This window comes from Phocoena phocoena, chromosome X (genome assembly GCF_963924675.1).
Source record: "Phocoena phocoena chromosome X, mPhoPho1.1, whole genome shotgun sequence".
NCBI classification, from domain to species: Eukaryota; Metazoa; Chordata; class Mammalia; order Artiodactyla; family Phocoenidae; genus Phocoena; species Phocoena phocoena.
Window position 1 is genome coordinate 63,926,819 of NC_089240.1, and position 26,251 is coordinate 63,953,069.

At 38.0% G+C, this 26,251-nt stretch overlaps 1 protein-coding gene across 3 annotated transcripts in view; it reads right to left on the reverse strand.

Annotated features, from left to right (window-relative positions):
- ABCB7 (ATP binding cassette subfamily B member 7) overlaps positions 1–25,388 on the reverse strand; it is a 132,181-nt gene extending 106,793 nt beyond the window's left edge. For 2 of the 3 annotated variants that reach the window (XM_065900443.1, XM_065900444.1), the window contains exon 1: positions 25,169–25,336. In XM_065900443.1, the coding sequence (XP_065756515.1) occupies positions 25,169–25,336 (168 nt within the window). Of the gene's footprint in view, positions 1–25,168 lie in introns of all 3 variants that reach the window. The other variant, XM_065900442.1, reaches the window with a different exon arrangement.
- Positions 25,389–26,251: the final 863 nt, after the last annotated feature.

Sequence of the window (26,251 nt, forward strand, 5' to 3'; positions counted from 1 at the left end):
ATGTTTTAAAAATGTACAGTCATCTAGCATCTAGATCTTCATGTCTACATACCATTTTCCAATAAAAGGCACAGGGTTCCTTGTAGAAAGGGATGATTTCAAGGCGAGGTCAGGGAAAATATAAGAGGAACCTGGAACACTGTGTGGTGCCAGAAAGAAAGGAAGTACTGAAAAAGGATGGGGGCATGCCCAAAGGACACAAGAGCCAATCTAAAGGAGCTTCCAGTAGCCCAGAGCTAGGACAACTAGAAGAAGAAAATAAAAATTGAGAGTATTAGATGATAGTCCATAGAATATAGTTTATTAACATCTATGAGTTCAGCCTGATATAAATAAGTAAAAATATAAATGAGGGAGAAGGCAACAGCTCTTCTTTACAGAAGTCCCATTACAAATGCAAAATGAGGGAAACAAAAAAATGTATTTAGGCAAACACCACAGTAATAACTGTTGTAGATATGCTAATACTAGCTGGTGAAAGTTTAAGGAGAAATATGATATTTGCATATTCTCAAAGAATCTCCCTCAAGGTGTTTTTTAATTACAAAGGAGAAAATAGTATTTTTCACTGGAGAAACCCAGTAGATACCACCTTAACCATTCAATGGAGGTGAACACCACCAGTAATAAGACATATCAACATTATGTACCCCCTGATATGATGCACTGAAAAGGACACAGCTTAATGTTTTACTGCTTAAGACACTGTAATACGGCTTCTACCATCATATCACCACTCTGTTTTTTTATCAGGAATACTAAATGAGCAACTAATTGCTAAATTCAATAACACCTTGCGTATTCATCTTACATACCCTCTCTGTCGCATAATATTATTAACCATTCCTTCCTTTATAAAACCCTCTCCTCTCTTGGCTTCTAGGATATCTATCTATCCCTATTCCTTGAACCTCTCTGGCCACTACATATTCTCCTTCTTGGACTATTCTTTCATTTAAATTTTGGCAGTCTCAGGAGTGTCTTCCTTAGCCCTCTATTTTTTTCTCATTCTAAATAGTCTCCAGAAGTTATCCATGGTCACTATAAAAAAATTACTTCCACGATGATTCTCAAACTTTACCTCAAGTCCAGATCTTTTTCTCGAGTACCTTACCCCATACATACAACTGTTCATTAGACATTTTCATCATGATGTCTCATACATAGCTTAAACTCCACATATCCCAAGCTGAACTCACCATTTTCTCCAACTTCTCCAACTCCTCAAATTTGTTCCTCCCCATCTTAGTTAATAGCATCACTGGGCTTCCCTGGTGACACAGTGGTTGAGAATCCACCTGCCAATGCAGGGGACACGGGTTCGAGCCCTGGTCTGGGAGGATCCCACATGCCACGGAGCAACTGGGCCCGTGAGCCACAACTACTGAGCCTGCGCGTCTGGAGCCTGTGCTCCACAACGAGAGGCCGCGACAGTGAGAGGCCTGCGCACCGCAATGAAGAGTGGCCCCCGCTCGCCGCAACTAGAGAAAGCCCTCGCACAGAAACGAAGACCCAACACAGCCTAAATAAATAAATAAATAAAAATTAAAACAAACAAACAAAAAAACATCAGAGGGTACTCAAAGATTGAATCATTATAAAAAAAAATAGCATCACTATCCACCCAGCTGCCTAAGCCAGACACCCAGGAACTACACTCTTTATTTTTTCTTTACCCTCTATCAAACCACTCAGTAACTCCTATCAACTTTACCTCCTAAATATCTCTATAATCAGTGTCATAGCCTTAGTTGAGATTGTCATCCCTTCTTACCAATATTACCATTAAACTCTCTGATGTTCCATCCAAACTAAATGTCTCCCTACCTCCAATCTTGTCCACTTTCAATCCACCCTCCAAACTACAGCTTTTCCAAAGAACACATGTTATTTAATATCTTCTGCCCTAAAATGCCCTTTTCTCATTCATCCACCAGACCAGTGTCTACCTACACATCCTTCAATACTCATCTATAAATTCTTTGTTTGGAAAGTTTTCCATGACCTCTCTAGACTGAGGGTGGTTCCCCTCAAAAACCCTGCACACATATCTACTAAAGCACTTACCACACCTTATTTTGAGTAGTTGGTTACCTCTTTTCTCCTCTAAATCATGATTTCCTGGAGGGCAAAGGCTATGCCTTGTTCATGGTTGTGGCCCCAGTACCTAGTACAATGTCTGCCAAATGGCAGGTAACTGATAAATGTTTGTTAAAAGACTGGCTGAAGATGGGGGCATGTTCTTTTTGTAAATGTAAAGTTGTGACAGGCAGTGGTAAACTCTAGAAAGACAAGTATAGTATGATTTTGCTACTTTTGTATCTATGATAATATTCTAAGCTAGTAATATAAAAGAATCCATTTAAAAGATAATTTTACAATAGGTTTATTTAAATAGATTTCCTCTAGCTATTCATCAAAGCAATAGATTGTAGTTGCACAGAAGATCCTAAATAAGAAGTAAAATTCATCAGAGTTGTGAAAAGTAGAGCTAGCAAGATGAAGGACAAAGAGATGAGTGAAAGGACCTGGGGTGTAGTGTCAGTTCTGTCACTGATTAGCTAGGATGTAACTGGACTGCTTGAGAAGTATTCAAAACAGAAACAACGATAGTAGCCTAACCACATGAGCTCCATGGCAAACCCCACAAAATCCATTACCAAAAATGGTGTTTTACTACAGAACCATACACCAAAATTGCAATGGCAAAAGTTAAAGCACTTTACAATTCACAAACTGCTTTCATATCTATCATTGTCTTGATCCTCCCCAGAATAGTGGAAGATAGGTCTTATTCAAATGTCCATTTTATAGCCTAAAAACACTGAGATTAAGATAAAGTAGCTAAAACAAAGTAGTACTCTCCTGCTTCAAAACCTTTCAAAATCTTTTCATGATATTAGACTGCTTGGTGACAAATCCTGATAACACTTCCTCATGACAGGAAGTGCAGGCCCTTATCACACTTCTCTTCTATATTACTTCAATATCCTCCTAACTGATGTCCCTATCTCCAATCCCTGCCTATTTCCAATCTATCCTTCAAACTGCAGGCAGAATCATATTACTAAAACAAATTTGATAATATTATCCCTACTTAAAAATTATATTCTAGGCCAGCCATGTCCAGTAGAACTTTCTGTGATTATGAAAATGTTCTGTATCTGTGTGGTCAAATACAATAGCCACTTAGACACATGTGGCTATTGAGCACTTAAAATATGTCTAGTGTGACTAAGCTACTAAGTTTCAAACTTTATTTAATTTTAATTGAAATTTAAATAGCCACATGTGGCTAATGTCTACTGTACTTGAAAGCATAGCTCTAAGCAATAGGAAGCCTTTATTTATTCATTTTTTATGATCCTGTTGAAAACCAATGAATAAATAAATAGGTTATACTTACTTATTAGACAAAAAGTTTTAGAGCATAACTGCTTTTTGTTCTTTTCTCCTCTTCAGTGTTTTCTAATCTTTCAGTAGCTGGTATGTACTGTTTTGGTAAATTTTTTGTAAATACAAGAACTTGATTTTGAAAAAAGAAACATGAGTATAGATCTTTATTAGGCAGCATCAAATATGCAGAGTACCTATGTTACATAGAAACTGAAGAAACCCACTGAAATAAAGAGGAAATACTGGGACTCAACCTTCAAAAAATCCCCCAATTCCCCAGTAAAATGATAACCAAAACTGGCTAAACCTAAAAGCTGCAGAATACTTCCAGGAAAGCTTCTTAAACATGTTAAAGACTGTTTTACGTTACAAAAAATAATCATTAAGTCATATGCAAGAACGCTAAAATGCATTACTAGTAGACAAAACAAACCAGAGTTCAATAAATGAACATATTAATAAAACCTATTCAAAAAGATCAGACCACCAACTGAAAAGCTTAAATATGAAATTCTGTCATTATAAAAACAAGTATATCAAACAATGCCAAACTAGAATGACAAGTGGAAGTTCATTTTTACTGTCCTCTGGCCTCCCAACCCATCCCCTCTCCAGAGGCGTGTTTGCAGTATATGCTTCCAGTTTTCTATGTGTTTACATACACACACACTGTCATGGACTGAATTGTGTCTCCTCCAAATTCATGTTGAAGTCCTAACCCCCAGTGTCTCAAATGTGACTGTATATGGAGATAAGGCCTTTAAAGATGTTTATTAAGGTTAAGTGAGGTTATCAGGGTGGGACTTATCTAATATGACTGGTATACTTATAAGAAGAGATTAAGACACAAACTTGCACAGAGAAAAGACCTTGTGAGGACAGAGAAGACAGCTACCTGCAAGCCAAGGAGAGAGGTCTCAGAAGAAATCAACCCTGCCAACACCTTATCTCAGACTTCTAGCCTCCAGAACTGTAAGAAAATAAATTTCTGTTGTTTAAGCCACCCAGTCTATGGTACTTTGTTATGGCAGCCCTAGCAAACTAATACACACACCCACATACAAACAGCTGTTAAGTAATCATAGTTAAGAACGGTTGAAGAAAGAGTTCACACTTGGCAAATATTCACACACTTAAAAATATGAATATATTACAATGACAAGTCAATAAAAGTTACTCAAGATCAGTAAAAATAATCTGATAAGTAAACCAAAATAGAAGCCTCAACCTTCTCTTTTCTAGTATGCTTTGAAAAGCATGATAAGTTAACAGTTTAAAAGCCTACTCTCCTAAAACATCAGTATCTGAGAAACTACACTCTTAGGATATAGTTTCTCCATTCTAACATCTCTTTCACCTCTAGATATGGTAAAGAAAACTTAATCAGAGAACTAATAAATAAGCCAAAACACAGCCTGCAGTTAAAATTGCTACAAGGACTAAAATTTTATACATCTTATTCCTCAAAGAACTCCATCTTATAAGTCATATTTTAAGCAAAGGATGCCTACTAATAAAGTAACTCAAAAATTTTTAAAGCATATATGCTTTGGTTATTGAGCAAAAACTGACATTCAGTGACACTACCCCACCACAGTACCACCGAGTGACAGAAATGCAATGGACAAACTTAAGAGGTTGCCCTCAAGTTTAATAATTCCACAATCTGATTATGATTTTGCTGAAATATACACTTTACGTAGAAAGTGAGCCTTCTATTGCAAATGTATAGTACCAAAGCAAACATTATTTACTCTTATGTTAGACTTTGTTTTGATCTGATTATAGGGTTTTGTTTTTTTTTGTTTTTTTGCGGTACGCGGGTCTCTCACTGTTGTGGCCTCTCCCATTGCAGAGCACAGGGTCCGGACGCGCAGGCCCAGTGGCCATGGCTCACGGGCCCAGCCGCTCCGCGGCATGTGTGATCTTCCCGGACCAGGGCACGAACCCCTGTCCCCTGCATCGGCAGGCGGACTCTCAAACCACTGCGCCACCAGGGAAGCCCCGATTATAGGGTTTAATCACTCATTTTATAAATATTTTCTGAGTGTCTGCTACATGTGAGATATCATGCCCAGCTATAAGAAGATAAAAAAGATGACTGGAATGTATCTGCCTTTTAGGTGCATAAAATCTTACCTCCTCCACAAGACAAATGATAACTGTACTTGTAGAAAAAGGTATTATAGGAATTCAGAGGAGGAAGAAATCAGTGTCTTATAAGCTTATAAGGAATAGTTCTGTGACATAAATTGGCCCTTGAGCTAAGATTTGAAAAACAGAAAGGAGTTAGAGAGAGGACATTTCAGACAGAGTGTATGGTATAAATGAAGAAACAAAAACAAAAAAGCACAATGTCCAAGGAACAGGGAGCAATCCAGGGTGGCTGAAGGGGCAGGGTATTTATAGAGAAATAGTTAATAATATGGCTAGCAAGCTAGTTAAGTGAAAATCCTTTAGGGTCTTGAACAGCAGGCAAAGGTGTAGAGACCACTGAAGTCCACAAGCAGGAAAGTCATACTTATCAGAGTTATGCTTTAGGAAGAATAATCTGGATGTTTTGTGTGGGATGGGTTGGAAGGGTGAATGCCTGAGGCAGTGAGAAAAGTCATGCGTAAAGTTACAAGGGCCTAAAACTAGGGCAGAAGTTGAGGGACTGAAAAGGACAGAATAGGCCATTGCTACTACAATGAAATGTTCACCTACCTCACAGGGCTACTGCAAAGATCAAACAACATAATAAAAGATCTGAAAAGTTTATTTACTCACTAGTGACAAATTTTACAAGAGTGTCAAGAGCACAAATGAGGACTTTAGGGAGAGAGATTTTAAAAACGGAAAGGAAAAATCAAAACAACAAAAATGTCCTTTTATAGGCAGCTAAATATATATCTATTAAATTTACTAAAATATTAAATAATTAAAAGATCTAATTTTGGTAAAGACTGAGTACTAAGTAAAAGAATGCTTATAAGTAAAAAGAAACAGGATTTAAAATTATCTCAGCAACATAAAAATTATGTACATATAAGAACTGAAATTCAGGGGAAAAATGGAAAATTATTTAAGAGGTGAGATTGTGGGTATTTTTCTCATGTTTATTAGATGTGATTTTATGCAATTAAAGAGAAATGTATAAATAAAATAAAAAAGGAAAACTATAAGAATCACACACAGAACAGGCAGTTTCACCTCTACTGTATATTTTACAACATGGAAAGTACACACTCCTTTGAAAAAACAACAACTTTAAGATCACAACATTGAATATTGATGTATTACTGCATTTTGCATTTAATAAAAAGTTTGATATGAGAAAAACAGGTTTCCATTCCATTACCCCCACTGCCCAGTGACAAGGGCCCTTTACTCTGCCACTGGCTACTTAGAAACTACATTAGAATCCCACCAGCCTGCAATATTTATCGGGGATTCTCTGATACCCCTGATATTGCATGCAAAATGAAGCATATGTGTATGTGCATTTTTCTAGGGGGAAAGTTCATAGCTTTTAACAGATTCTCAAAGGGCCTATTGTTCTAAATGAAATGAAAGTTTAGAACCACTATTATGAACTTTTCTCCCCCTCCTATTAATCTTAATAACCAACTCAAATCAATATGTCAATGGTTTAAAGAATGTTATTTATTCAACCATTTCAGAATGAGGGGTCCTCTGAACTCCTCTTCTCAATCCCCAGTGCCACTTCTGCAAGTGGCAGAAGACCTTTAGACGTAAAAAGTTTCTAAGACCTTTTTATTTCCATTCCTTATCATTTATAGCCCATGTAAGCTTCATCTTTAATTTATAAAAATGTTTATAGTAATGCCGCTACTCTCCACCACCTCCTTAGAATCTTTTCTACCTTCCTAGATGATTTTAGAACCTAGCTTACATTCCCTCCACTCTAATTCCATCTCCCCAACACTAGCAAATACTAAACTCACCATCAATCTCAGTTCTTCTACTCCTACACTAAGATCAATAAGTAGTATAAGAGACAACAATACAAATATGCTCCATTAAAAATTCATGTGGGGACTTCACTGGTGGTCCAGTGGTTGAGACTCTGTGCTCCCAATGCAGGGGGCCCGGGTTCGATCCCTGGTCAGCAAACTGGATCCTGCATGCTGCAGCTAGGAGCCTGCATGCTACAACTAAAGATCCTGCATGCTACAACTGAAGATCTCGCATGTTGCAACTGGGACCTGGTGTAGCCAAATAAATAAATAAATACTTTTTAAAAAATTCATGTGAACTGAAATGTACCCTATGTTGCTCCTGGAAAACTACTACCAGTAATAAACTAGGCTCTCAAACTAGAGGTATTGGGTTGGCCAAAATGTTCGCTCAGCATTTTTGAAACATCTGGAAAATCCCAAATGAACTTTTTGGCCAACCCAATAGTATATATTCAAAGGGCTAGTCCCAACAGATCAAAGTCAGGAAACTACAGAAGTGGAAGAAACCTTAAAGATCAAGAAGCTGAATCTTATTTTACAGAAACTGAGGTCCAAAGGAACAAGTGATCTGTCCAAGATAATTAGAGTAGAAACAGAGCTCAAGTGGTCAGGTGTCCTGGTCCAATGTTCATTCCACTGCACCATATGTTGTCCTTTGTACACCAGTTGTTTATTCTCTTCAATATTTAGAAATCAAAATACTTCAAATTGTCTGTATTTTCTCCAGTAAGCTATACTTACTACTACCTCAAGACTCCTTAATATATGCAATACCATTCCTTCCTGGCTTGTTGAGAGAGAATGACACAGGGGACAGGAATTGAGCCTCAATGAAATCAAGATCAACTGTACTTCTGAGTACACTGTCACTCTCTTATATGAAGAACTGAATTGTTTTGGTATGTCTTATTCTTCTCAAAACCAAGCTGACTGCTTCCTAATAGCTTATATGCTTCTAATGATAGCAAATTATTGCCTAATGATTTGTTCTAGTGTCTTCTAACACAAAAGCCAAAACTAGAATCCAACTCTTCTGATTGTTGGTTTCTTTCTGCTAGATTATACTCTTTAAAGTGAGCTGTGGGGACTTGCCTGGTGGTCCAGTGGTTAGACTCCACGTTCCCAATGAAGGGGGCCCGGGTTCGATCCCTGGTCGGGGAACTACATCCCACATGCATGCCACAACTAAAGAGTTTGCATGCCGCAACTAAGAGTCCACATGCCGCAATGAAGATCCTACACACTGCAACTAAGGCCTGGCACAGCCAAAATAAATAAATACATAAATAAATAAACAAATAAAATGTTAAAAAAAATAAAGTGAGTTGTGATCCTGAAGGATATAAATTTAAGTCAGTTCTATCTTTAAGAAGATATCTATTTAAGTTACGATTAATGGTTATTTATTCTGCCTCTTAGAACATCATTTAAAAAGTTGTTTTGTTATCCCAATAATAGGATTATTAATTTAAGAAATTTTTTCTAACATGCACATGAAATCCCTCTTCCTTCAACTGAAGTCTATATTTCTGTATTATAAACTAATATTCCAGGTACGGTCAGGTATCACTGAGCTATTAGAAGGACAACTTTTAATTTTTTAAAAAATAATTATCCTTCAGATACTTTAAACGTAACTGAATCACCTCACCCTCTTCAGTTCCATGCAAAATAATCCACTTGAAAACATCCTTAATTTTTTCCTGTTGTTTTTCATTTTCTTATTACATTTTGTGTCTTCTCAGTATTCACTGTAATTTCTTGACATGCATCTTATGTTATGAAACTTAAATTTTAAAACTTTAGCATCTCTAAAAAGCAGAGTAGGAGGATTATTTCCCTAGTGTTATTATATTCCCACTTCAGTTATGAAGGCCAGAAGTCTCTTAACTTTTATCTACTTTGTTAATTATCAGCAGCTAGTCACCAGTGGGAGGGCAGGAAGAAGGAACTTACACACTACTGGAAGAAATTAAAGTTCCCATCCTTTGTCCATGATGTCAGAGCCAACAAATGAAAACAAAACAGTACCTACCCAAAAGAACTACTAAATGGAACATACAAGGTAAGTACCTCACTGGTAATATCTCCTACAAACCAAAGAGAAAGGACAGACTGCTTTGCTGCATGCGATACGCCAAAGAACATGAACCTGTCAAAAACAAATGAAAGGAGTTCCACTTCTAACATGACAACATAAGGAGCTCCTTAGACTCACTCTCCAACAAAACTGGTGAAATTTATAAAGTATTACCATTTAAAGTCCCTAGAAATGGTCCTGGAGGCATATAGCAAATGAAATATCATTTACTCAAGAAAATCTATTAGAGCTCAGTAAGAATGGCAAGAGTCTGTGGTGTTTGAACCAGGACACACTCCCTGCCTCCCGACTCCCAGTTCAGCCATATGGAAACTCCACTTGAGTTTGGTGCAGCCAGGAGCACAGTGCTCCCTCTGCCCGCTGAGCTCCTAGTCAAAAGACTATCTTCCTGGGAAAGGCAGGACATCAGCATTTCTCATCCTTCCCCCCAACAACCTGTTGCTGAAGCTAAGTTCTGGGCTAACATGGCCAAGGGGTAGGGTCTCCCTTCTTCCACACACCCCCACTAGAGGGACAGAGGCTCTACCTTGGGTGTGATGCCACTAAGAATATTGAAGCCCCAGTCACCCTAGCCCTGACTCATAAGAGGGTAGTTGCATACCAAGAGAGGCAAGGCAAAAAGACCTGAGGCTACTGCTCCCCAAACTCCATCTAGTGCTCAACTCCTAAGGTGGGGATATCACTCAGAGAGAAGCCACCATTGTCCCCTACGCCCAGCTCCAGAGCTGTGGCTGGGAGATTTTGCCTGGAGAGAGAAGGCCCTGAAGCGGATAGCTCCTAATCTCTTCCCAGAGGAAGTGACTTCATACAACTAGACGTGGATTAGTTAAGCCCAAAGCTACTCTCAAATATAGTAGAGGCTGAGGTGAAAGGCAAGTAGGAGGAGACTAGTGGAATCACTGGACATAGAGGCTGAACTGTAGTTCAGCTGGTTTGCCCCAGAGAACCAGAAAACCAAGGAGGGAAATGTACAGGAGGAGACTGCCTAGGGTCGGAAAAAACCTCAAACACTGACCTCAACAACCTTCCCTTCAAAGGAACCCCAATCTGATGGCTTTAGTCGGTGAAACAATTTCTGCCCCGGGGCACTGTTGGAAAAAACAGTGCTGATCTCCCAGCAACAATTGGAGCATAACTGGAAAAGAGACAGAGAGAGCCTCAGCAAAACAACTGCCCTCTCAGGGTGACTGTGGGCATATGCCAGGTTATGCTGGTAAGGCTATGTTGCTTAAGAGGCAACATTAGAGGCACTAACACTGTGAAGTGGGGAGCAAGGGGAGGGTGGAGAGAGACAGCACTAAAATCCAGCCAGTTCCTAAATAAACATACAAACAAGTAAATAACACTAATAAGCCCTGGGAGGGAAGGAACCAGTACCAAGAGTTACTACATTATCTAAAATGCCCAGTTTCCAAAAACTTGCAAGATACACAAAGAAACATGAAACTACAACCTATACACTGAGGAAAAAAGCAGGCAAAAGAAACTGCCTACAGTTTTGACCAGATGTCAGACTGAAGAGAAAAAACCTTCAGAGTTGTCATTATAAATATGTTCAAAGACTAAAGGAAACCCTGTTAAAGAAATAAAAGAAGATTGGTTCAAGATGGCAGAGAAGGACGTGCTCTCACTCCCTCTTGCAAGAACACCAGAATCACAACTAACTGCTGAACAATCATCGACAGGAAGACACCGAAACTCACCAAAACAGATACCCCACATCCAAAGACAAAGGAGAAGCCACAATGAGGCAGTAGAAGGGGCATAATCACAATAAAATAAAATTGCATAACTGCTGGGTGGGTGACTCAAAAACTGGAAAACATTAAACTACAGAAGTCACCCCACTGGTGTAAACGTTCTGAGCCCCACATGAGGTTTCCCAAACTGGGAGTCCAGCAACGGGAGGAGGAATTCCTAGAGAATAAGACTTTGAAGGCTAGCAGGATTTGATTGCAGGACTTTAACAGGACTGGGGGAAACAAACTCCACTCTTGGAGGGCACACACAAAGTAGTGTGTGCATTGGGACCCAGGGTAAGGAGCAGTGACCCCACAGGAGACTGAACCAGACCGACCTGCTGGTGTTGGAGGGTCTCCTGCAGAGGTGGGGGGTGGCTGTGGCTCACTGTGACAACAAAGACACTGGCAGCAGAAGTTCTGGGAAGTACTCCTTGGCGTGAGCCCTCCCAGAGTCCGCCACTGGCCCCACCAAAGAGCCTGGGCAGGCTCCAGTGCTGGGTCGCCTCAGGCCAAAAAACCAACAGGGAGGGAACCCAGCCCCACCCATCAGCAGTCAAGCAGACTGAAGTTTTACTGAGCTCTGCCCACCAGCGCAACAGCCAGCTCAATCCACCACCAGTCCCTTCCATCAGGAAACTTGCACAAGCCTCTTAGATAACCTCATCCAACAGAGGGCAGAGAGTAGAAGCAAGAAGAACTACAATCCTGCAGCCTGTGGAACAAAAACCACATTCACAGAAAGATAGACAAGATGAAAAGGCAGATGGCTATGTACCAGATAAAGGAACAAGATAAAACCCCAGAAAAGCAACAAAATGAAGTAGAGATAAGCAACCTTCCAGAAAAAGAATTCAGAATGATAGTGAGGATGATCCAGCACCTCGGAAAAAGAATGGAAGCAAAGATCGAGAAGATGCAAGAAATGTTTAACAAAGATCTAGAAGAATTAAAGAACAAACAAACAGAGATGAACAATAAAATAACAGAAATGAAAAATGCACTAGAAGGAATCAATAGCAGATTAATTGAGGCAGAAGAACAGATAAGTGATCTGGAAGATAGAATGGTGGAATTCACTGCTGTGGAACAGAATAAAGAATGAAAAGAAATGAAGACAGCCTAAGAGACCACTGGGACAACATTAAATGCAACAACATTCACATTATACAGGTCCCAGAAGGAGAAGAGAGAGAACGGACCTGAGAAAATATTTGAAGAGATTATAGTCAAAAACTTCACTAACATGGGAAAGGAAATAGCCACCCAAGTCCAGGAAGTGCAGAGAGTCCCAACAGGATAAACCCAAAGAGAAACACACCGAGACATATAGTAATTAACTGGCAAAAATTAAAGACAAAGAAAAATTATTGAAAACAGCAAGGGAAAAATGACAAATAACAGACAAGGGAACTCCCATAAGGTTAACAGCTGATTTCTCAGCAGAAACTCTACAAGCCAGAAGGGAGTGGCATGATATACTTAAAGTGATGAAAGGGAAGAACCCACAACCAAGATTACTCTACCAGGAAAAGATCTCATTCAGATTCCATGGAGAAATCAAAAGCTTTACAGACAAGCAAAAGATAACACAATTCAGCACCACCAAACCAGCTCTACAACAAATGCTAAAGCGACTTCTCTAAGTGGGAAACACAAGAGAAGAAAAGGACCTACAAAAACAAACCCAAAACAGTTAAGAAAATTGTAAAAGGAACATATATATCAATAATTACCTTAAATGTGAATGGATTAAATGCTCCAACCAAAAGACACAGGCTTGCTGAATGGATACAAAAACAAGACCCATATATATGCTGTCTACAACAGACATGCTTCAGACCTAGGGACACATACAGACTGAAAGTGAGGGGATGGAAAAAGATATTCCAGGCAAATGGAAATCAAAAGAAAGCTGGAGTAGCAATACTCATATCAGATGAAAGAGACTTTAAAATAAAACATGTTACAAGAGACAAGGAAGGACACTACATAATGATCAAGGGATCAATCCAAGAAGAAGATATAACAATTATAAATATATATGCACACAACATAGCAGCACCTCAATACATAAGGCAATTGCTAACAGCTATAAAAGAGGAAATTGACAGTAACACAATAATAGTGGGTGACTTTAACACCTCACATACACCAATGGACAGATCATCCAAACAGAAAATTAATAAGGAAATACAAGCTTTAAATGACACAATAGGCCAGATAAATTTAATTGATACTTATAGGACATTCCATCCAAAAACAGAAGACTACACTTTCTTTTCAAGTGTGCACGGAACATTCTCCAGGATAGATCACATCTTGGGTCACAAATCAAGCCTCAGTAAATTTAAGAAAATTGAAATCACATCAAGCATGTTTTCTGACCACAATGTTATGAGATTAGAAATCAATTACAGGGGGAAAAAAAGTAAAAAACACAAACACATGGAGGCCAAACGTTACTAAATAACCAAGAGATCACTGAAGAAATCAGAGAGGAAATCAAAAAATACCTAGAGATAAATGATGATGAAAACACGACGAACCAAAACCTATCAGATGCAGCAAAAGCAATTTTATCAGGGAAGTTTATAACTATACAAGCCTACCTCAAGAAACAAGAAAAATCTCAAATAAACAATCTAACCTTACACCTAAAGGAACTATAGAAAGAAGAACAAACAAAACCCAAAGTTAGCAGAAGGAAAGAAATCATAAAGATCAGAGCAGAAATAAATGAAAGAGAAACAAAGAAAACAAAAGCAAAGATCAATAAAACTAAAAGCTGGTTCTTTGAGAAGATAAACAAAATTGATAAACCATTAGCCAGACTCATCAAGAAAAAGAGGGAGAGGACTCAAATCAATAAAATTAGAAATGAAAAAGGAGAAGTCACAAGAGACACCACAGCAATACAAAGCATCCTAAGAGACAACTACAAGCAACTCTATGGCAATAAAATGGACAACCTGGAAGAAATGGACAAATTCTTAGAAAGGTATAACCTTCCAGACTGAACCAGGAAGAAACAGAAAATATGAACAGACCAATCACAAGTAATGAAATTGAAACTGTTATTAAAAATCTTCCAACAAACAAAACTCCAGGACCAGATGGCTTCACAGGTGAATTCTATCAAACGTTTAGACAAGAGCTAACATCCATCCTTCTCAAACTCTTCCAAAAAATTGCAGAGGAAAGAACACTCCCAAACTCATTCTATGATGCCACCATCACCCTGATAGCAAAACCAAAGATACCAAAAAAAACGAAAATTACAGACCAATATCACAGATGATTACAGATGCAAAAATCCTCAACAAAATAGTAGCAAACAGAATCCAACAACATATTAAAAGGATCATACACCATGATCAAGTGGGATTTATCCCAGGGAGGCAAGGATTATTCAGTATACACAAATCGATCAATGTGATACACCCTATTAAAAAACTGAAGAATAAAAATCATATGATCATCTCAATAGATGCAGAAAAAGCTTTTGACAAAATTCAACACCCATTTATGATAAAAACTTTCCAGAAAGTGGGCATTAAGGGAACCTACCTCAACACAATAAAGGCCATATACGACAAACCCACAGCAAACACCATTCTCAATGGTGAAAAACTGAAAGCATTTCCTCTAACATCAGGAACGAGACAAGGATGACCACTCTCTCCACTATTATTCAAAACAGTTTTGAAAGTCCTAGCCATGCCAACCAGAGAAGAAAAAGAAATAAAACGAATACAAATTGGAAAAGAAGAAGTAAAGCTGTCACTGTTTGCAGATGACATGATACTATACATAGAGAATCCTAAAGACGCCACCAGAAAACTACTAGAGCTAATCAATGAATGTGGTAAAGTTGCAGGATACAAAATTAATGCACAGAAATCTCTTGCATTCCTATACACTAATGATGAAAAATCTGAAAGAGAAATTAAGGAAACATTCCCATTTACCATTGCAACAAAAGAATAAAGTACCTAGGAATAAACCTACCTAGGGAGACAAAAGACCTGTATGCAGAAAACTATAAGACACTGATGAAAGAAATTAAAGATGATAACAACAGATAGAAAGATATACCATGTTCTTGGATTTGAAGAATCAATACTGTGAAAATGACTATAATACCCAAAGCAATCTACAGATTCAATGCAATCCCTATCAAATTTCCAATGGCATTTTTACAGAACTAGAACAAAAAATCTTAAAATTTGTAATGGAGACACAAAAGACACGAAACAGCCAAAGAAGTTTTGAGGGAAAAAAACGGAGCTGGAGGAATCAGACTCCCTGACTTCAGACTATACTACAAAGATACAGTAATCAAGACAATATGGTACTGGCACAAAACCAGAAATACAGATCAATGGAACACGATAGAAAGCCCAGAGATAAACCCACGCACCTATGGTCAACTAAACTATGACAAACGAGGCAAGGATATACAATGGAGAAAAGACATTCTCTTCAATAAGTGGTGCTGGGAAAACTGGACAGCTACATGCAAAAGAATGAAATTAGAACACTCCCTAACACCACACAGAAAAATACACTCAAAATGGGTTAGAGACCTAAATGTAAGACTGGACACTGTAAAACTCTTAGAGGAAAACATAGGAAGAACACTCTTTGACATTAATCACAGCAATATCTTTTTTGATCCACATCCTAGAGTAATGGAAATAAAAACAAAAATAAACACATGGGACCTAATGAACCTTAAAAGCTTTTGCAAAGCAAAGGAAACTACAAACAAGACGAAAAGACAACCCTCAGAATGGGAAAAAATATTTGCAAACAAACCAGCGGACAAAGGATTAATCTCCAAAATGTATAAACAGCTCATGCAGCTCAATATTAAAAAAACAAACAACCCAATCAATAAATGGGCAGAAGACCTAAATATACATTTCTCCAAAGAGAACATACAGATGGCCAAGAAGCACATGAAAAGCTGCTCAACATCCCTAATTATTGGAGAAATGCAAATCTAAACTACAATGAGGTATCACCTCACACCAGTTAGAATGGACATCATCAGAAAATTACAAACAACAAATGCTTGAGAGAGTGTGGAGAAAAGGGAACCCTCTTGCACTATTGGTGACAATGTAAATTGATACAGCCACTATGATGAACAGTATGGAGGTTCCTTAAAAATCTAAAAATAGAATTACCATGTGATCCAGCAATCCCACTACTGGGCATATACCCAGAGAAAACCATAATTCAAAAATGCACATGCGCCCCAATGTTCACTGCAGCACTATTTACAATAGCCAGGCCATGGAAGCAACCTAAATGCCCACTGACAGACGAATGGATGAAGAAGACGTGGTACATATATACAATGGAATATTACTCAGCCATAAAAAGGAACGAAATTGGGTCATTTGTAGAGACATGGATGAATCTAGAGACTCTCATTCAGAGTGATGTAAGTCAGAAAAAGAAAAACAAATATTGCATATTAATGCATATATGTGGAACCTAGAGAAATGGTACAGATGAACCAGTCTGCAGGGCAGAAATTGAGACACAGATGTAGAAAACAAACATATGGACACCAAGAGGGGAAAGCAGTGGTGGGTGGGGGTCGTGGTGTGATGAACTGGGAACTTGGGATTGACATGTATACACTGATGTGTATAAAATGGATGACTAATAAGAACCTGCTGTATAAAAAAATAAAACTCAAAAATTCAACAAGGGCTTCCCTGGTGGCGCAGTGGTTGAGAGTCTGCAAGCCGATGCAAGGGACACAGGTTCATGCCCCAGTCTGGGAAGATCCCACATGCCACAGAGTGGCTAGGCTCATGAGCCATGGCCGCTGAGCCTGCACGTCCAGAGCCTGTGCTCTGCAACGGGAGAGGCCACAACAGTGAGAGGACCACGTACCAAAAGAGCAAAGAAAAAAAAATTCAACAAAAAAAAAAGAAATAAAGGAAGGTGTGATGACAATGTCACATCATAGGTATAGTATCAATAGGAATGTATTGATATGTATAGGAATTATTAAAAAAAGAACCAAATGGAAATTCTAGAGTTGAAAATTACAATAACTGAAATGAAAAATTAAGTAGAGGTGCTCAACAGTAGATGTGAACTGACAGAACAAAGAATTAATGAATTCATAGATGAGCAATAGAGGGCTTCCCTGGTGGCGCAGTGGTTGAGAGTCCGCCTGCTGATGCAGGGGACACAGGTTTGTGCCCCGGTCTGGGAGGATCCCACATGCTGAGGAGCAGCTGGGCCCGTGAGCCACGGCCACTGAACCTGCGTGTCCGGAGCCTGTTCTCTGCAACGGTAGAGGCCACAACAGTGAGAGGCCCGCGTACCACAAAAAAAAAAAAAAAAATGATGAGCAATAGAAATCATGCAATATGAAGAACAGAGATTTAAAAACAGTGAAAAATAATAAACAGATTCTCGGAGAAATGTAGGACATTATTAAGTGCACCTATATGTGTATAATGACTGTACCAGAAAGAAAGGAGAGAGATAAAGGGGAAGAAAACCTACTCAATGAAATAATGGCTGAAAGCCTCCAAAGCTTATTAAAAAGAACAAAAATTTACCCATCCAGGAAGCTCAACAAATTCCAAATAGGAAACATGCAAAGAGATCCACAGACACATTATAGTAAAAATACTGAAAGCCAAAAACAAGGGGAAAATCTTGAAAGTAACAAGAGAAAAAAGACTCCTCACTAATAAGAGATCCTCAATAAAACTAACAGCTAATTCCTTAGCAGAAACAAGTATAGGCTGTAAGGCAGCATGATACCATATTCAAAGGGCTCAAAGAAAAAGCTGCCAAGGAAGAAGCCTATATCCAGGAAAGCTGGTGTTCAAAAATAAAGGCAAAATAAAGACATTCCCAGACAAACAAACACTGAGAGAATCTGTTACTAGCCGAACTACCTTACAAGAAATACTAATGTAAGTTCTTTAGCCTGAAAGCAAGTGATCTCAGACTGTAATTCAAAACCACACACACAAAAAAACAAGAGCACAGGAAAAGGTAATTGTGTTATTATAAAAGACTGTATAAATGCATACTGTTCTACTTTCTTCTTTGTACTAATTTCAAAAGCAATTGTATAGGGCTTCCCTGGTGGCGCAGTGGTTGAGAGTCCGCCTGCCGATGCAGGGGACACGGGTTCGTGCCCCGGTCCGGGAAGATCCCACATGCCGCGAAGCGGCTAGGCCCATGAGCCATGGCCGCTGAGCCTGCGTGTCCGGAGCCTGTGATCCGCAATGGGAGAGGCCACAACAGTGAGAGGCCCGCGTACCGCAAAAAAAAAAAAAAAAAAAGCAATTGTATAAAATAATATTTATATAATGTATGATTAAGCCTATAACCTATAGAGATGCAGTATGCTTGCCAATAACAGCACAAAGGAGATGGATGGGAGCACAGCTATATTGGGATAAGGAAATGACTCCAGATGGTAACTCAAACACAAGAGCACAAATGAAGAAAACCAGAAATGATAAATATGAAGGTTATTATAAAAAAAAGCCATAAATATTTACTTACCCTCCTTTCTTCTCTCAGCTTCTTTAAAAGTCATAAAATTATATAAAGTCATAATTATGACAATGTATTGTTAGGATTTTAACATTTATAGATGTAATATCTATAAAAGTAAAACAACAAAGCAGGGTAAGGAACTAGAACTATGCAAAAGTAATGTTTCTATATCTCACTAGAATTGTTATAAAATTCTTAGAAGAAAACATAAGGGTAAATCTTCATGACCTCAGATATGGCAATAGATTTTTAGCTATAACACCAAAAGTATGACTGACAAAAGAAAAAAAATAAGTAAATTTGACTTCAACAAAATGAAAAATTTTTGTGCTTCAAAGGACACTATCAAGAAAGAAAAAGACAACCCACAGAATGGGAGAAAATATTTGCAAATCATATATCTGATAAGGGACTTGAATCTAGAATAAAGACTCATATCTCAAAAATAAAAAGACCAATAATCTAAGTAAAAATTGGGCAAAGGACCTGAACTGACATTTCTCCAAAGAATATATACAAATGGGCAATAAGCACATGGATAGATGCTCAACATCTTTAGTCATCAAGGAAATACAAATCAAAACCACAAGGATACATGACTTCACACCCACCAAGATGGCTAGACTAAAAAAAGTCAGATAACACCAATTAGCTAGGATATGGAGAAACTGGAACCCTGTACACTTCTAATACTAATGTAAAATGTTGTAGTCACTTTGAAAACCAGTCTGGCAGTTCCTTAAAGAACTAAACAGAATTACCATATGACACAACAATTCTACTCTTAGGTATACACCCAAGAGAAATGAAAACTTATGTTCATATAAAACTTGTACATGAATGTTTATAGCAGCATTATTCATAATAGCCAAAAGATGGAAATAACCTGAATGTCTATCAACTGATGAACATATAAAGATAATCTTTTACATCCATATCATCGAATACTATTCAGCCATAAAAAGGAATGAGGTATTTAATGCATGCCATAACATGCATGAACCTTGAAAACATAATGCTAAGTGAAAGAAGCCAGTTTCAAGACCAAATATTTTATGATTCCATTTATGTGAAATGTCCAGAATGGACAAATCTACAGAGACTGAACATAGATTAGTGGTTGCAAAGGCCTGGTGCAGGAGGGGGAAGGAGGGTGACAGCCAAAAGGGTAGCAGGTTTCTTTTTGAGGTAATGAAAATGTAAAATTGACTATGGTGATGGTGGTATATACCACTGAATATACTAAAATCCATTGAATATACTAAATCCACACTTTAAGTGGGTGACTGTATGATATGTGAATTAATCTCAATAAAGATGTTTAAAAAAAATGAAAAAGTATATGATCAGTGTCACGATCAAGAGTCGAGGACTCGCTAAACATATATAAAAAGGCACTATGGAACAAGTATATGATGCCTCAGTTTCTACCATATAAATATTGATGAAATAAATCCAAAATTCTATCATTCAAAATTCATTAAGTCCTTTTAATATTAATTAGTGTAGTAGAGAGGCAACTGTATAATAATCATTACAATTTAGGTCTTATCATATAAAATCCTCCCATTTAAAGGAAAAACTATTTTTCTTAATAAACTCAAATTAATAATAATAAACTCAAAATGGATTAAAGACCTAAATGTAAGACCAGATACTATAAAACTCTTAGAGGAAAACATAGGTAGAACACTTTCTGACATAAATCGCAGCAAGATCTTTTGTGATCCACCTCCAAGAGTAATGAAAATAAAAACAAAAACAAATGGGACCTAATTAAACACAAAAGCTTTTGCACAGCAAAGGAAACCATAAACAAGACAAAAAGACAACCCAGAAAATGGGAGAAAACATTTGCCAACAATGTGAATGATAAGGGATTAATCTCCAAAATATACAAACAGCTCATACAGCTCAATATCAAAAAACCTAACAACCCAATCAAAAAATGGGTGGAAGATCCAAATAGACATTTCTCCAAAGAAGGCATACAGATAGCCAAGAGGCACATGAAAAGATGCTCAACATCACTAATTATTAGAGAAATGCAAATCAAAACTACACAGCATCACCTCACACCAGTCACAATGGCCATCATCAAAAAATCTGCAAACAATAAATGCTGGAGAGGGTGTAGAGAAATGGAACCCCTCCTACACTGTTGGTGGGAATGTAAATTGGTATAGCCACTATGGAGAACAGTATGGAGGTTTCTTAAAAAACTAAAAATAGAATTACCATATGATCCAGCAATCCCACTCCTGGGAATATATCTGGAGAAAACCATAATTCGAAAGGATCCATGCACCCCAATGTTCATTGTGGCACTATTTACAATAGCCAGGACATGGAAGCAACCTAAATGTCCATCAACGGAGAAATGGATAAAGAGGATGTGGTACATATATACAATGGAATATTACTCAGCCAAAGAAAAGAACAAAATAATGCCATTTGCAGCAACATGGATGGACCTAGAGATTGTCATACTGAGTGAAGTAAGTCAGACATTGAAAGACAAATATCATATGATATTGCTTATATGTGGAATCTAAAAAAATGGTACAAATGAACCTATTTACAAAATAGAAATAGACCCACAGACATAGAAAACAAACTTATGGTTACCAAAGGGGAAAGGGGGGGAAAGGGATCAATTAGGAGGTTGGGATTAACAATACACACTAATATACATAAAATAGATAACTAATAAGAACCTACTGTATAGCACAGGGAACTCTACTCAATACTCTGTAATGACCTATATGGGAACAGAATCTAAAAAAGAGTGGATATATGTATATGTATAACTGACTCACTTTGCTGTACAGCAGAAACTAACATAGCAGAAACTAACATAACATTGTAAATCAACTATACTCCAATAAAAATTAATTTAAGAAAATGAAAATATATGATCAGTGTCAGGATCAAGAGGCAAGGACTTGTTAAACATAGATAAAAAAGGCACTATGGATTAAGTATATGATGCCTCAGTTTCTACTGTATCAATATTAATGAAATAAATCCAAAATTCTATCATTCAAAATTCATAAGTCCTTTCAATATTAATTAGTGCAGTAGAGAGGCAATTATATAATAATCATTACAATTTATGTCTTATCATATGAAATCTTCCCATTTTAAGAAAAAACTGTTTTAGGTGTTTCCCTCTATGAATAGTGGTCTAGTAATTATTAGATAAGTATCTTTAGAATTCAACAAACATTCACTGTGTGATTAGGGTCTGTCACAGTCTTAATTACCTTTATATAAATATCTAACACACAGAAGGCAATAAACAAATACAAATGAATGGCCTTAATGGCTGTCATTTATCTATACTAGAACCTAGTCTCCTCATCTGCAGAATTAGAAGGGCTGGATATGATCTTTTCTTTTTTTTAAAAAAAATACTTTGTGGAGTACTTTATTTTTTTTAATTTATTATTATTATTTTTTTATTTTTGGCTGCTTTGGATCTTTCTTTCTGCACATGGGCTTTCTCTAGTTGCGGCGAGTGGGGCCTACTCTTCGTTGCAGTGTGCGAGCTTCTCACTGCGGTGGCTCCTCTTGTTGCGGAGCATGGGCTCTAGGCAGGCGGGCTTCAGTAGTTGCGGCATGCAGGCTTCAGTAGTTGTGGCTCGCGGGCTCTAGAGTGCAGGCTCAGTAGTTGTGGCACATGGGCTTAGTTGCTCCGTGGCATGTGGGGTCTTCCTGGACCAGGGATGGAATCCGTGTCCCCAGCATTGGCAGGTGGATTCTTAACCACTGTGCCACCAGGGAAGTACCTGATCTTTTCTAAAGTAGTAGTGTTCAATAGAAATTTCTGCAATGATGGAAATGTTCCACATCTATATGGCTATTCAGCCCTTAAAATGTGACTAATGCAACTGAGGAATTAAATTTTTAATTTAATGTAAATTTAAACAGTCACAGGAAGCTAGTGACTACCACATTGCACAGCATAGCTCTAGGGCAAAATCCTGTGTGAAAAACACATTTCACAATGCATTCCAGTAACCACATACACATGGTAATGTATATATATGTATTTGTAAAACAATACTTCCCTTAATACATATAAAGCATTGATATTTTCTTTCCTATTCTACTAAATTTCATCTAAAACAAAGTGCTGATCCAACCCACTAACGTGATTTCATAACACTGCACTAAGGTTCCTTTCAGCTCTAAAATATGCTATAAATACTAATGATTGTCCTGAAAGTATGCATTCAATATTTATTTTGTAATCTTAACCACAAGTGACTAATTAATCTGAAAATTTGCCTCAGGTTGTACCAGGTTTTACTTTAAAAGCCTTATAATCATTCCTTAATCTCCCTGTTAAATCAACATTTTTTAAAAAGAGGCCAAGAGTTGCATGTCTTTAAGAAGTAGAAAACAAAGGTAACATCTTTTCCTTGTTTTTCATACTTCATAAATGGTAACCAAAGAAATGGCAGGATATATAGGAGAGAGTGAAGGAAATTGTGGGGATAGTGTTCATGTAAAGAGAGAAAGCTAACTTTTTATTGTCATCACTCCTCTGAATCTCCTAATGACATCTCCTTCCCCCTCATTCTTCGAGCCTGAAAGTCCTACAAATTTTATCTTTTTTTAAATTAATTTTTACTGGAGTATAGTTGCTTTACAATGTTGTTTTAGTTTCTACTGTACAGCAAAGTGAATCAGCTATACATATATCCCCTCTTTTTTGGATTTCCTTCAAATTTTATTTTAACTTCACCTGGCTTATTAGAGGACTAGAGAATAAGACTGGTTCCCAAGAGATCACATGTTACAAATTTCAACTACAAAGTGCTTTTAAAAAACCTTAATAAAAGGATCTGGATTTGCTTCTCTACCCTAATCTGCCATCTCCTATCATGAAATTCTCACTAGTCTAAACTATAAGCAGTTCTACAAAAGTTTCATGCTCTCTCTTACCTGTGGGCCTTTGTTTATGCTATTCCCTCTTTAGCTAACTTCTAATTTTTCAGGTCTTGGTTTAGATATCAGTTACTCAAGTCAATTTTCTCCACCTCAAGATTAGTCTTGATGCCTCTCATGTATATTCTTCCAGTACTTTGTACCTTCCCCATCATTGCACTACTGCATTAATTGCCTGTTTACTTATCTATTTCCCCTACTAGATTTTAAACCCTTTAAGGACAGGGTGTATATTTTGTACTGTTCACTGATGTAAAGATGTTCAATAATTACTGAATTAACATATGGATATAATTCCTTCAGCATTCCACATGCCTAGTGTCATACTCCCTGCTTGGAATGTTGTCCCCAGTTCTACTGCCAGCATGAGATCTTCTCTATAATCTAGTTCTTAATTATCACTATTTCCTCTGGATGCCTACAGCCCTTATTATTCATACTATTCATCTGATATTTAATCCACTACGTTGTTTTTTAGTTATTCTTGTAATGCATAGGTCCAATCTCATTAACTTAATTGTCCAGCTTGAAGATATTACTGTGTTTCTCTTGGTACTCCATTACCTAGCATAGCACTATGTACATAGCAGACATTAAACATTTGTTGACAAAGAATCAAAATTTGAGAGGTTCTCATATGAAACTGACAACACTTTAGCGATACAGATGAACAAGGGGTGCCAATTAAGCTTTCTGTCAATTATAGGCAATAAAAAGATATAGTGAAGTACGAATACAAATAATAATAAAACACTATTCTTAAGTGAGAGATAATAATGAACACAAATATTAAGATGCACTGTACCCATAGCTACATTCATTAAAGACAAGTAGCCTTATGGCTTCCAAAGTGACCTGTGTACACAAAAGAACACTGTTTTTCAGATCAAAGGATAATCATGTTTACATATGAATTTAGGGCGGTCTATGTTTTGGAGACATAGATAATTACGGTTTGGGCCTATCAAGGAGCCCTGTCAGCAAGGAAGCTAACTGGTGCTAACTCAATTTGCCGCTTGTTATCTTCCAATGCCCTCCAAATTGCTACTTCCGACTGAGTAAAATCTTAACCATTGGCAAACTGGTTCCAAATTCCATTACTAACTTTGGAAAGTAGCCCAGTTCTCCTTGCATTTAGAAAAGTAAGCAGTATGGGAATGGTGTCTACCCTGCCTCTTATAAACTAAGAGAAAAAACTGTAAATCCTGCGAGAGTCACCAGCGCTCCAGGTGCCCTCTGCCTGGAACCTTCCGTCCTGTTCCCATTTACTGTACCCCAAAGATTTTCTTCACCCCTTCCTCAAATTTCCAACCCTAACTTCCTTCACTTACTGCTGCTCCAAGTTAGCCCTGACAACCTTTCTTCTTTGTACTGGCTCTGACCTGAAGACACAAGGGCAACCTTTTCCCTATAGGTCCCCTTGTCCTTCACCCTACACTTCCAAGTGAACGGCATCTCACCTGGGAGATTCCAGCAGTTCCCGATCCGCCGAGCTGACGTGACCTCCATTGCGGACCTGGGCCCCAGACAGAGACTAGGGGCCGGATCTGTATCACGGCGTGGCGACGCTTTTCGAAAGCAGCCGCCGCAGCTGCCCAGCCCCAAGAAGGTATCGCGAGCAGCGCCATCTTGAGCGAGGAAAGAGGACCCGAGAGCAGAGGATTGTGGGACGCTGGCGGTCCAAACTACTCACCCCGCCCCCCTCCCTGGAGGAGAGCGGAAACAGCTTCTCTCTGAAGATTCGGGTGCTTTAGCGCAACCGCTTTTTTTCTTCTAGGGCTGGTCTTTGAGTGTTTTTTTTACACAGCAGGCAGTAACGAAATAACATTCTCTCTTTTCCTAGATTTGTCAGGTAAAACACAGGATGCGCAGTTAAATTTGAATTTCAGATAAACAATGAATCATTTCTTAGTATAATTATGTCCCAAATATTGCAGTTGCTAAATCTGGCAACCCTATCTTGTCAATCATTTCTCTCTTCTGCCGCCTCCAACTCAGTGCCAAAATCCACTCTCTCCATTTTCCCTTTGAATATTCTTATCACTCTCCTGTGTACTAACGCTTAGGGCAGATTAAACTACAGATATTGATTTCCCCGGGAAGAAGGCTTCATCTGTGAGATTCACTGCCTGTGAGAGTCACTTGCTGTGTTGTAAGTGCTTTCATTTGGCTGATTGTTCTTTTTCGCACAAACTTTGGAGCAGTTTTCCTTGGTCTTTTGCTCTTGGAAGAGTTTTAAACACACACACACACACACACACACACACACACACACACCCCTTTACTCTGCTAATTTGCCTCTCTACCTCTTCCCTTTGGTTTCTGCAACATCTAATTATTGCAAAACAGCTGGATTAGCTGAAGGACGGTAAAATGAAAATGTATGCAGAGAAGTCCATGTTTAAAGACAGGTTTATATTCTTTTGTCACCACTATCATCCAACAAAATAATGTTGAAATATGTTTACAGTTATCTAGGAAACTACATTTCCAAGTGTAAATGTAACCTGAAGCCCTGGCGACAGTAATGCGTTCTCAAACTT